At 31.1% G+C, this 14,878-nt stretch overlaps 1 protein-coding gene across 1 annotated transcript; it reads left to right on the forward strand.

The window, feature by feature from the left end:
- Positions 1-317: 317 nt before the first annotated feature.
- Positions 318-9,175, forward strand: LOC139520718 (histamine H2 receptor-like). The gene is made up of 2 exons (XM_071313598.1): positions 318-3,549; positions 5,681-9,175. Exon 1 carries the CDS (start codon positions 1,554-1,556, stop codon positions 3,540-3,542), a length of 1,989 nt encoding a protein of 662 aa, XP_071169699.1. The 5' UTR covers positions 318-1,553; the 3' UTR covers positions 3,543-3,549; positions 5,681-9,175.
- Positions 9,176-14,878: the final 5,703 nt, after the last annotated feature.

The raw sequence follows: 14,878 nt of genomic DNA on the forward strand, positions 1-14,878 counted from the left end.
TTTAATTAAAGAATTCAATGGAGAATTCAATTTATAGGGTGGAAAACACACCTCAATGTCGATAAAAGAACAATTCTAAAGATACCATGCGAGATATTACCGAAGCTTTGGTATTTGAGGGGTTGCTTCGTGAAAAGAAGTTTGCAGACAATTTGTCTGAACTTTGCGAGTCTAGTTGAGTTGAAAGATGAATAATAAAGTGGTTAAGGAACGGCAAAGAGATAAGGCTAATCCCTCATGAATCGTTTTGACATCGCTAACAAAAACTAAAACTTCGTTTGGTGTATTTAACTATCTTTCAGGCACAATTTACTTTACTGATTAGTGATGTCTTTCGATGCAAATTAGACAGAAAAAAATGTAAAATTTGCTCTTTCGTGTCAATTATCTGTACAGCAACATGTATCGACGAATACATTCTATTTTTGGATTATGCAAAATTTTGGAAATATATTTTAAGTATAATTTTGATAAAAAAATAAATATTCAATTCCCAGTAGGATTCGACACTGTAAATTGATAATAGAGGCAAAATTTGACATCCAATGCACTAACTTTAGTTCTATACACTGATTTGAACTAAAACTGAAACTGCTGGGGTATATTTTATGGATACTCATCAAATATGCAAAGATTATCGGACTACTAATACAAAGGTTCCTGGTTCGATTCCCGTTCCGGGATGAAAATTTCAGGGACTGAACTTTCGGCTCTCCCTTCACACTATTTGCGAGTATGGTCTTGAGGACATGATGATAGTCCGTTGGAAGGGGGCGATAAATGGCTGACGAGTATTAAAAGAGAGTCATATCTCTTGCACGTTAAAGACACCCTTGTAGATCTCGAAAAAGAGCAGGCTAATGCCGCTACAAGGCAGCACTCGCACCCGCAAAGTGGAAAGGGATTAATATAAGTTGCAAAAACTTGTTTCCCACTTCACTATAAATAAATATGTTTAAACAAAAGATGGTAGAATGATTTTGCATATACTATTTTTTGTTTTTGTTTACACTTTATATGCAAATTCTTGTCGTACATTATAAACATCAATAAATTAAAATTCCTTTTTAATTCGTCTGGCTGTTTCGTTATTTATCCATTTGTTTTCTGAATTAATTTTTCTACAAAAGTAAAGTAAGTCAGGTTTACAAAACTATCCTAATATTTGTACATAAATATTAAAGAAACTTGAAAGTTACATTATTGATTACTCAAGGCGAATCCATGGTTTACATTATGCCGGATTGGAAAATAAAAACTTCCGAGTCGATATATATGATTAGGTGTATCGATTGTCCGCCCAGGTGTGACAATTAACGTAGGTAAATCGCAAGATTAAACTTGCTTGCCAATATTTAAATATTTTCTCATACATAACGTTTATAGACTTAATTTTGTGAAATGCTTTACAAAGTGTACGATATTTTTGTGTTTATAAATGTTACTTCTTAAAATGGGATAAACTGTAAACATGTTTCAGAGATTTCTTGTAGAATTTGTGGTGATGGAATAAATTGCTGACGACATGGAAGTATTAGATCAATAGTGGGAATATGGCTGCAAATTCTTCGGACACAAGGAATTCTACATTGGTTCCATCTACCGCAGCGAAAACAACATTTTTGGTGATTTTTCTTCTTGTCGGATTATTTGGAAATCTCCTTCTAACAATAACAATAGGAAGTAATCGGAAACACAGATCGATTGTAATAAATATAATAACAATTAATTTAGCCATTACAAATCTGTTGAACTGTTTTCTAAACTTTTCATTTGCAATAGGATATACTGTATCGCCATCTTTAGATTTAGATACGAGTTTATGTCGGGTAAATTCATTTTTTATGAACATAGTAACAATAGAAACGCCTTTAACACTGACGGTGTTCAGTCTTGACAGATTTATTTATTCTATAGTGCCAGAGAAATATGTAAGTCTACAAAATATTCCAAGAACGATTTTTATGATAATATATACTTGGCTACAGTCTGTGGCATTTAGCTTTCCATTCATTGCCGGACTGATTTCTGTCGAAATATATATTTATCTGAGCGTCTGTCTTCAAGCTGAGGACATTAACAGCCAGTTTCTTGCATTCAATGTGTTGCTATGTTACATTTTACCACTCTGTGCAATGATTTTTTTCTTTGTTTTCATTTTGAAGGCTGCGTGTTCTCAGCGGGACCATATACATACTATCATGACTCAACATCAATACTCCAAAGACACAGACAGTGACCGAAATCTGTATTTAACTGAAGTTAGTGCTACAAAAACGGTTGGTGTACTTTGTTTGGCATGGTTAATTTGTGAAATGCCATTTTTAAGTGCGTTCATTGCGCGTCTGACTTTTAAAAATATTTATTACAGTCCATATGCTAACGTTACTTTATTATGGTTGAAGTTTTCATATGTAATGGCGCTGCCATTAACAGTGTTTATGTTTAACAAAGATATTTGGCAGACATTTAAAGATATGATGTTCTGCAAAAAAAGAAATTCGGTGGATGACGCCACTAACAAAGAATATTCGCCAGACAGTTCGAAAGACAGTTTATCTGACAAATTGAAGTTGAAAGTTAAACTATCTGACGAAATAAAAGTTTTCAAAGAGGAACAAGTCAAAGAAAATGGCGTTCGAAATACCGGATTTCAAGTTCCTGTATTTTTTGCTACGTCACATGGTGTTCATATGCACACGATGGATGATGATGAAAGTTTGTCAGACAGTGATGATGTATATGATAATCCTAAAGTAATGAAATGTGACGTACTTGGATCTCAGGAATTCCTTAATCAGTGTGATACTAGTGATTACGATTCAAGTAACGAATTAGACCCATTCTCAGTGTCTCACCCTATAACAAGCAAGAGTGTAAAAGATGCAGACGATACATTACAAAGACGATCAAGTTCACATCCGGAAGTGAGAATGAAATCAACAGATCACGTGCAAACGACAGTTACAACTTCATCTGCAGCTGACTCAGGTTTAGATATTAGTACAAATAAAACAGGAATAGCTTTCTTAACAACAGATACCTCCAAACATATGTTGGATACTCATAATGAGATAAGCGAACTCAGTCAAAGTAGTAGTGCTAGTAAAAATGGACTTTCTATCCCTGGTGAAATTAAAGAGTCTTTCTCTAAAGTTGTGCTTGATAGTACACCAATTCAAAACGACAATGAAACTATGTTATGCTCAAACAGTTATACATCTGATTTAGAGAGCACTATAACATCGATATCAGATTCGCATTCGTCGAAAAAGAAGAGGAAGAAGAAAGATAAATTTTCCAAATCAAACACGTCTGAAGTCAGCCATACCTCAAGTTACATGCTCAGTATTAAACCGCCAACGAGACTACAACCTCTACCAAACTCTCCAAATCACCCAAAACTTGAGGGAGGAACTTTAAGCAATAAACTATCATTAGATATATTATCTGCTCAGCAGTTATGTGACACGTCCGTCCTTACACCTAGTGCCTGTCATCTTGTGTCTGATGATCTTGTTAATTATGTACAGTCCTCTTAAACGAAATGTAAGTTCAGGTTTGAATTTTTAGATATATCATTCTGATGTTATAAATGAACGATAAACTAAAGGTTATATTTATATCAGGAAATTATTTCACAAACTTTGAAGCCTTTAAAACAGAAATAAAAATATTTTCAAAATAAATTGGAACAATAAAAACTTTTGTTTTCCACAACACCATAGCCACTTGATTTGCACAAATCTGTTTGCTTTATGATAAAGCTATGTTAATGCACTTTATTCAGGACAATAGTTTTATCGTCAATTTAATATTCACAACGAAAGTATTTATTGAAATACTTCCTTAACGTCTTCAACCATATCTTTACTGCATTACTCTTATAAATCACAATGAACTTTGAAGATTATCTGCCATGTGTACAGTTGGATCATAAACAAAGCTATCCTAAAATATCCGTGACATGTATAAATGTCGAGGTAAATTTGATAAAATCGTTTTATACATAAAACTCAGTCAATATCAGTTCTATATATTTTGGCCATATCTACTCATTTTTTTAAAGAAAGAAATAATCAGGAACAGTGACAATTTTAGACTTTCGGAGCTTAAATCATAGTCACTTTTCACAAGGGACGGACAAGGCGATTTAAAGTTTATGTTCAATCCTGAATGTAAACTATACCAAAAGACATAAACATTTTAACTTAAGCGTACTCTGCGTTTAAACAATTTACAATGTTAATGGAATGGGTAAAGGTTATTTTTTATCAATTTGTGAATTGTTTTATACAAGTAAAACATATTAGCCATTTTTGTGATATAAAACAGGATTAACGTTAAATTTGATAACAAATTTTATCCTTATAATCTTGTTCAGAAACCGGCCTAAAATCTATCACTGACGGCAAATATTTTTAATCATACATTCTATTTATTTTACGAAAAAACATCATTATAAAACACTAAAATAGAATTCAAAATTAACAAATAACATATTTAAAAGGCCCTCATTATGAGTTCATATAATGTGTAACAGAATTTTTGTAGAATAAAAGTGTTAAATCTTTTGTGTAAATTGTTTACCAAGATTAAAATATCAATAAGTCGTACCCCATTATTGTCATTTAAGTGTTATTAAAATTCGTTGACCTGGTCATTCTAATTGAATTGATTAACAATTCTTAAATATCTTAAGATTATAGACTTATATATATATATGCCTTTTATAATTGACTATACGGTATGATCCGGTATGGTTTTTTCTTCGTTTAAGTCAAACGGTGACATATAATTGCTTGAATCAATATCATTTTGAATTATGTTGGATAGTTATCTCATTGGCTATCATACTACATGTACATCTTCTTTCATATTAAGTGAATGGTCGAGTTTGGTCTCTGATAAAAAAAATATTCAATTAAGGTATTAGGTGGATGTACCCATGGACATACTTTGAATTCTATTACATTATTGCAAGTGAACATTATAGTTGTATGCCCCATTAATGGGCATTATGTTTTTTGGTCTGTGCCTCCGTCTGTCCGTTCGTTCGTCCGTCTGTTCGTCCCGCTTCAAGTTAAAGTTTTTGGTCGAGGTAGTTTTTGATGAAATTGAAGTCCAATCAACTTGAAAATTAGTAAACATCTTCCTTATGTTATGATCTTTATAAATGCCAAATAAGAGATTTTATCCCATTTTCACGGTCCACTGAACATAGAAAATGATGGTGCGAAGTTCAGGTTAAAGTTTTTGGTTAAAGTTTTTGGTCAAGGTAGTTTTTGATGAAGTTGAAGTTGAATCAACTTGAAACTTAGTAAACATGTTCCCTATGATATGATCTTTCTAATTTTAATGCCAAATTAGAGATTTCCCCCATTTTCACGGTCCATTAAACATAGAAAATGATAGTGCGGATGGGGCATACGTGTACTTGGGACACATTCTTGTTATCAGTTAGTTCTCGCCTTTTTTCATTCTAACTTTCATGGAACTAGTTGGTTTGTAAATATATAAAGAGTAAAGGGGGACGAAAAAAACACCTAATATTCTAAATTCGGATGTTGTATTATATTCGGAGTCTTTTAACATCAACGAGGTTGTGCCGAGATCATCAGAATGTTGATGCATATAAAATGTTATCTTACAATTCATGATAATCTAATTTATCTTGCAGGAACTGTGGAAGTGTTAGAGAAGATAGAAGTGTATGGTATTGGAGTAACCACGAGACTCTCTTCTTTCTTTCCTTTATATTTTTATGGGCATTAATGTATTGTTGAAATTGTACAAACATGTTGTGTGATTTAGTTCCAGTTGTAATAACAAGTTTTCATTTATTTCAAGTTTGCTTGAGATGTTTATACGTAATTTATTGTTTGGTTGTAAATTTATTTTGGTGTGATCAATATCAGTCATATTTTTCACCACTTTATTTTCTCGTCCCAGTTACGAAGTGCCTAAAATTGATGTTGACATTAGGCAACTGAAATCCAGAATTGTCAAAATGTTAAATTCACCATGAGTCGACCATTTAATTTTAACTATTATATTCCACTTGATTATAGAGAAAATGTATATATGAGAGTGGAGGGGAGTAAATGTTGAACTATTTTGATCAGTTGTGAATTTAAATTTTATACAGAAATGAAGTTCTATGCTAAATATTTTGTAAGAAAAGATGTAAATCTTTTTATTATGCCAAACAGACTTAATTTTTCAATGCATTTTTTTCAAATAAAAAATAAGAAGATTACCTCCCAGTTTTACTCTTAGACAAATTTTCTTCACGTATTTCAAACTTTTAAAAGATGATTTTTTTATTGAAATGGTAACAAATTTTTGATTTTATACGCATTAACATCTTTATTCATATGGTTGCACGTTCGTTGCTTTCCACGCGAGACCTTCGTTTTTATTCAATTTCAATCTGGAGAAAATAATTCTTAACAGTTTTGAGTTCTTCCTCTAAGTTTGGTAGTTATTATTTCCTCTGCTTGTAATATGTACATGGATACTTTATTCCATTGCACCCTATTTTTGTTTTCAAATCGACTTTTATGGTTTAGTATTTTTACCTCGACTAACATTATAAATGAACTATAATATACTACTGCAATACTTTTGACAAGTGCATCAAATGAACAATTATATCAATTTGACATAACAAATTAGTTTTCAAAATGCTCCTTATGTGAAATAAATTTAGCGGAACTTGTCTCTTCCTCTTTGAAACACTTCTATCCTGTACCGGAGTATTATGTCATATTTATTCTTATTTAAACTGGCTTCTTTTCATTACCAAACTTTATAAATTAACCATTGTAACAGGATTTTCATGGCTAATAAAATTCATGTTTATAGGCATTCTATTTGACTTTAATTCAATATTATTTCCTGCAGTTATTTAAAATGCTTAATTTCGTTATGTTATGGGATGGTCTTGAATCGGGTTATTTTACTCATAATTTTTTATATATAAAAGCATAAATTTGTTTTCAAATTGATATTAAGTGTATTCGTTCTGTTTACATTCAGGTTGTTTTTCTTTTCACTTTTATCCATCAAAGAGGCTAATAATATACATGAAATGTTTGATCATAGACTAAATGTAGACTGAAGAACTTGTACCTCATACAACGTTATACAAAATCTCTTTACAATTTACATTATATATAATTTGGTAGAACACATTTTTAATAAGTCAATTTTTATTAAGTTGGTGTTATTAAAAGTGAAGACATGTGTTTCATGTATAAGGAACGTGTAGAATAACCATGTGTACATCATTTCGGGGTCTTTTATAGCCGACTATGCGGTATGGGTTTGGCTCATTCTTGAAGGCCGTACGATGACCTATAGTTGTTAATTTCTGTGTCACTTTGGTCTCTTGTGGAGCGTTGTCTCATTGGCAATCACACCACATCTTCTTTTTTATATGTTAGAAAATTTGCGGATTGTTGTTACATCATTTCTATGTATAAGAATTTCAATTTTTGACTAATATTTTGTTGCTGCCAAAAATGAAACATCTGCTAATACCATAATATAAATAGCAACACTGAAACTATGCTACCTCAGCTCTTTTTTTGGCAAAAATTAATTACATCTGGGTCTGTGTCTGTCGTGATTTTCAACGGCGTGCTTTGGAACTGACTTGATTATTTTGTCGTTCGACGGCCTGTATTTGAACTTGCAGTGTTTACATTAAATAATAAGTTAATAAAATAGAATATGTGGGTTAAACCAAGTAGTATCATGGTGCAATAAACTTATTTAAAATTACTTAAGTTTGCAATAATATCAATTCAAAATATGAAAACTTGTCATTAGAATTTTAATAGACGTACATGAAGCGTTACTGTATGTTTGAATGGTAGAGTAAAATATAAAACTTTAATATTCGAACTTGGAACATATCCAGTAGCAAAGTCTATTTTAAGAAATTATGCATGTTTGTATAGATTATTTCAAGCAATTGAAAACGAAATATTTGCGTTTGTTCCTAAACAGAACATTGGGGTATTTTTTGTTTGTTTGTTTAAATTATTTATTTATTTTATTTTTTTATTTTTTTTTTTTTTTGGGGAGGAGGGGGTAAAAAAAGGTTAAATTTTCTCATTGAAATGTTTCACATATGTCAATTTGGGGCCTTTTATAGCTGAATATGCGGTATGGCTTTTGCATATTGTTGAAGGCCGTATAGACTTCAGTGACCTATTGCAGTTGTTCACTTCTAAGACTTCTATATGTGGAGAGTTGACTAATTGGCAATTACACCATATCTTCTTATTTTTATAATTATTTATTATTAACTCTTAGTATATTTATTCTGTTGACGAAGTTTATACTTTGGTACATCAGTTCAAAGTTTGAACATTTACTGTATTAAACATATAAATTTAGACCCAAAGACACATCTTTTAGATGTTCTAAATCTTAACATGATTATATAAAAATGCAGGTCAAATTGCAAATCCAACAATAGCTATATGAATAGCTCTTCCTTACGTCATAGGGTCAAATAACAATATCTTTCAAGTAGACTTTGTGACACTTTGTGCTTGTTTAAATGTATTGTGTTTTTTTTCATCATGAATGTAATGCGAATTGCACATGAATCTGATAAAAGATTTTATCTTGAGCATATTATACGTTATATTCATATTGCATAAGATAAAATAGAACAGGTGACCTTAGTCAACTGTCAGAGGAAAATCTTGGTCTCGTTTAAATTGAAACTTCCATGAAGTTTTTATATTGATCACATGTAAATCTTGAATTCATTTGTTCGATTCTTTGCAGCTTTTTTTTTTATATCTTTGACTTAGTATGTTCAATAGATAGTGCGCTATATCAAAATGTCTTGAAAATGGTTGTGATTATGGCTTAAAAGTATTTAAGAAATATTTCTCTGTTGCAATCAGAATGCATTATTTTGTGCTCTCTGAACTACCATGTCTTGGTTTGAAAGTGGTATAGGTACTTCAGGAAATATAAGATATTTTAAATTATTTGTTAATAATTGTTATATATATTAAGTTATTTATTGTATAATTTTTATTGTTGTTGAAGAATGTTTGATATATTGCACGTTTTGATACAAATAATTCCGTCCAGTGAAATGATTACTTTTTGTAACTTTCAAAGTTGAATAAAAATGAAAATATAAGATTATTTCTTCTTTTTTCCGAATTATAGTACTGGGACAGATCTTGTTCGTTGTATAGTTCTTGGACATTTTATTGAACAATCAATGTATTTAAATTTGTTCTCTTCAAGCAATGCGTAGAAACAATAGAATGAAATTCAAAACAGTGTGGCTGTGGCCATTGATTGACACATTAAATTCATCCATTTTTGACTGGGACAATTTAGGTGAACGTTTGTATGTAACGACCACTGCTCACTATGTACTTTTTAAGAGCCAGTCTGTGATAAAACCATGCAAAATGGTCCAAATCCAAAATATTCCAATCAGACTGATATTTTGTATTTTAGATACCTTATATATAATAACTATTTGTGCAAAATATTTTGAAAAAATATTCAGCCATTATTTGTGTATGCCGAACATTCGATAATTGTCTATTTCTGTACTGGCAAATAGCCATTTCAAGCCTATTTTAGGGTATTTTGACCTGATTTTTTTTTGTTTTATAGAAAAAATACAACTAAATGATAACAAATATCTTAACTAACAACTTAAAATGAAAGGAAATTATGATAATTCAAAAAGTTGTGAGATTTCTCAATACCCCTACTAACAGGTTGAAATTGCATGGTTTTGAAAAAGTGCCGATTCAGCAAAATTTGTATATTTTCAAAGGCTTGAATCTTGTAAGATCATGTTTTATTTTCAATAAAATGTAATATTTCATGAAGCTTACATATTTATCTACAAAATGCAAGAAAATGGTGCTCGGCAAATGATACCTTCTTACGAGAAAATAATAATTAAAGATAGGTGTGATGGCCATTTTGCCGATTTTTTTATTTTTTTATCTGTTTCATTAGAAACTTTTTAAAAGTATGTAATAGTCAAAATATAAGAAAAATAATGACTGAACTAATGTTTACTGGTTATATTAATTGAATAAAACCAAGTTTAACTTAGTTTAAATTATAAAATATACTAAATGAGTAAACCCGGGAAAACCGCTTTTTTGCATTTTTTGCCCCTAAACTGAGCATTTTTACCATATGTTTGAAATCTTAACTTATTCAAAAGTAAATTACTTTAGTAACTTAAAATGGGCTGTTTTATTTACAATACTATGCACACTCATCAAGTAATATCATCATGAGTTCTTCATAATTTTAGCATTTTATAATAGTCTAGTTTTTAGACGCTTTTTTGTCTAAATTCAAAGTGGTCACAATTGAGTTCAGTCTTAAATTTTTAAAACATGTTGTATTTGATAATGATTCATAAAACTGTTTAACATATAAGAGATAGAGACTCAACATGAATGCAACCCCTTGCAGTTTAGACAAAAATACTATCATAAAAGTACTAAAAATTCTAAGCACGTCTCCTTCAGATGAAATCAGGGTATTTTCTTTTCTAAAATAGTATGAAAATGTAGACAAAATTGTACAAACTGCGCAGCCTTGTACATCCATGTTATCTATTTCCAGAAAAGAGGAAGATTTAATAGTTTTGTGAATTTCATAGAATTGTGCCTCTTACCTAGAAAAGTGCTATATTTTGTATATTGTGATAAAGCTTTATGTCAAATATAAAGAGACTACTCCTAGTAGTTCCTGATAAAACTGGAACTGAAATTTTGTGACGCTGACATGAACCAGTTAGTTATCCCTATGTCAATTCTGGGAGAACCGTGGACATAACTGTAATGTTAAGTTTCCTCCTAGAATGTAATCTCTAGCAATTTGAGGCTTGGGAATAAGACATGTAAAATACAGATGGCCTATTACTACCAGCTGAGACAAACACAAATATTTCAAATTGCAATAAAATTTATTTCATAACCACATGTAATAACCAGATACTCCGCAGGGTGCAGCTTTATACGACCGCAGAGGTCGAACCCTGATCAGTTTGGGCAAGTATGGACACAACATTTAAGCTTGATATAGCTCTGAATTTGGATTGTGATTAAATAGTTGACACAACAGAATGAGTGTGGTCTAAGAACTTAAACTTAAAAACTTAAAAAAATTTAATTTGACATTTACCTATTATATTATGCTCCAATATCTAAAATCTAAACACATGGTTAGATTCAGCATATCATAGAACCCCAAGAATTCAATTTTTGATGCAATCAAATAATGTTCAATTTTAGACGCCATTAGACTTCAATGTGGACCAATTTGATAACCGGGCCCAAATATTAAAAATCTAAATACATGGTTAGATTCAGCATATTTGAAGAACCCCATTTATTCAATTTTGTTGAAATCAAACAAAGTTTAATTTTGGACCCCGATTTGGACCAACTTAAAAACTGGGCCCATAATCAAAAATTTTAGTACATTTTTAGATTCAGCATATCAAAGAACCCCAAGAATTAAATTTTTGTTAAAATCAAATTAAGTTTAATTTTGGACACCAATTTGAAAACAGGAACAAAAATTAAGAATCTAAATTCACTGTTAGATTTGGCATATCAAAGAACCCCAATAATTCATTTTTTGATGAAATCAAACAGTTTAATTGTGGACCCTTTTTGGCCCCTAATTTCTAAACTGTTAGGACCAAAACTCCCAAAATCAATCACAACCTTTCTTTTATGGTCATAAACATTGTGTTTAAATTTCATAGATTTCTATTTACTTATACTAAAGTTATAGTGCGAAAACCAAATATCTTTGGATGACGACGACGATGACAACGGCAACGTCATACCAATATACGACCAAAATTTTTCATTTTTTGCGGTTGTATAAAAACAAATATACACAGATAAATGGTTAAACTGTTGAGCAGACATACAATTATCCGGCCACGTCCACTTGTATTTTTGTCCATCTGATGAGTTAAGCCTTTTTCAACTGATTTTTATAATTCGTTCTTATGTTTTACTGTTATACCACTGTCCTAGGTTAGGGGAGGGTTGGGATCCCCCGCTAACATGTTTAAACCCGCTAATAATACATTATTTATGTATGTGCCTGTCCCAAGTCAGGAGCCTGTAATTCAGTGGTAGTCGTTTGTTTATGTGTAACATATTTGTTTTTCATTCATTTTTAATATACATAAGGCCTTTAGTTTTCTCATTTGAATTGTTTTACATTGTCTTATCGGGGCCTTTTATAGCTGACTATGCGGTATGGGCTTTGCTCATTGTTTAAGGTCGTACGGTGACCTTTAGTTGTTAATGTCTGTGTCATTTTGGTCTCTTGTGGACAGTTGTCTCATTGGCAATCATACCATATCTTCTTTTTTATATTGTCATTAAAATGGTAAGACTTTACTGTTTATATACATGTAATATTATGGTGGTCTATCGTAAAGAAAAACGTGCAAAATGGTCTAAATACAATTTTTTAGTCATGAATGAACATGATGAAGGTATTAGCAAAAAAAAGTAAAAGTTTGATAGATCTGAAAAAATTTAACATAATAAAGTCATCAATATCTATTTTAACTAAATATTAAACAATTTTGCAGCATCAGAATTTGTTTGGATAAAAACAAGCATTCTGTGAGTAATACATGGCAATACATAGTCCCCAACCCGTTACAAATTCATTGTAATGGAACACAATTTTAACTTGATCTATAATTTGTCATGGTGTAAACTACATAAAAATATCGAGACAAAATCTTCAAGCAAAACAAATAAAACTTGTTGAATTCTGACTATCTAAGTGAATTTCCTATGTCCAAAGACCACAACTCTGCACACAAATATCAGACTGGAACAAAACTGAATCACTAAATACCAAAGAAAAGGAAAAACATTCAAAATGTCATTTTGTCTTAAAAAAAAAATGAGTTATTTCCGTTTGAACAGAAATTTTCTAATGAATAAGTATTTCATCAAAAATTTAATTCTAGAGAAAGGGCTTCAACTGAACAAAGAGAAAAGATTAAAGCGTGAATAATGAATTTGACCTGTAACTTGTCATGATAAATCAATAAACCAAATATCAAATCAAAATCTACAAGCACAAAGTCTTGATTTGCCAAAATGACAGATAGACAGACTGACAGACAGACAAACCTAAGTCCACTTAGACGTTAGCCGTTAGGGGACTTAAAATCAAAATCTCAAAGTATCAACAAACAGGAAAGAGATGTTCTTTGGAGAGGGAACATTCAAGATAATTTTGGAAAAGCTTTCGATTTTTGAAGAAGTAGGGTCACCTCAAATGTCTTTCTTTTATCTTGATTTAATCTGAGATATAAATCAAAAACTTTTATATGGCACATAATATATGCACATATAAACTTTTTTCGTAGATGAAAAAAAATGGCCACATTTTTTACATACGCTCTAATAGACACAGATTTCGAATCTGGACACTCAATGAGTGATTGCCCCTATAATTGGTTGCATTCCAATCAAAAGTTTCAAAGAGGAAGATTTTTTGAAGTACAAGTATGTTCACAACTCTGTTTCATATAACAAGCTTTTTAAAAGACTGTCATCAATTGAAAGTATGTGAAAATCAGGTGCTCCGCAGGGCGCAGCTTTATACAACCGCAGTGGTTGAACAGTTGGGACAAATTAAAGTTGGTCACAATGTTCAAGCTTGATGCTGTCTGAATTTGGATTGTGATTGCATTTTTGACAAAATAAAAGTTATTGTTACAAAATAAATGTGGTCAAAGATCAACAAATCTATTGCACAATACTGTGCAATTGAAGATTTCTTCTTGAAAATTTTCAAAATTTGAAATTTGAAAAATTTTGAAAAAAAAAGAAATCCCTTAAAAAATTGTTTACAAATCCCCCCCCCCCCATTTATTGAAACCCCCTTTAAGGAATAACCCTTAAACACAATCCCATCCTTTCCTTTTAAGTATAGAACCTTGTAGTACAATTACAGAGAGATCCATATACTTAAACCCAAGTTATTGTTTGGAAACTAGAAACATGCTTCTTTTTGGCCCTTTTTTGGCCCCTTATTCCTACATATTTTGGACAATTAATCCAAAACTAAATCCCAGCCTCCCCTTTGTTATATGGAGCGTTGTGGTACAATTTGAGAGAGATCCATACAATTACACACAAGTTATTGTCTTGAAACTAGAAAAATGCTTGTTTTTTGGCCCCTTTTTGGCCCCTCTTTGGCCCTTAATTCCTAACTTTGAACCCATGACCCATTTAAATGAATCCAAACCTTCTACGTGTGGTTTTAAACATTGTGATACAATATCAAAGCAATTGAAATACTTATACACAAGTTATTATCCTTAAACTATAAAATGCTTGTTTTGGGCCCCTTTTGGGCCCTTAATTCCTAAACGATTGGGACCATCATCCCCAAAATCGATCCAAACCTTCCTTTTGTGGTATTGAACCTTCTGAAAAAAAATCATAAAGATCTATACACTTAAACTAAAGTTATTGTCCGGAATATAAGTCTACTCTGATCAGTTTTAGTTAAAATATTAAAGGGCAAAAACTATTACAATTAGTGCATTTTATAGATATTTGGGAGCATTTTTTTTCCAATTTCCCAATATTTGCCAGGCTAAATTTTTGTACTTGTCTTAGAACTGATATGCACCTTTGAAAATATCCTAAAAGTTGAAAAAAATAAATATGATCTTGAGAGAAAACACCTACTGAGTACATGTATTACATGCAAGTTATTTAATACATCTGTTGCACGAACCTCTCTGGCAACCTGCCAAAAGGTAAAAAAAATGTCAAAATGCATTTTTTCTTTTTTT

Source organism: Mytilus edulis, chromosome 4 (assembly GCF_963676685.1).
Source record: "Mytilus edulis chromosome 4, xbMytEdul2.2, whole genome shotgun sequence".
Taxonomy (NCBI): Eukaryota; Metazoa; Mollusca; class Bivalvia; order Mytilida; family Mytilidae; genus Mytilus; species Mytilus edulis.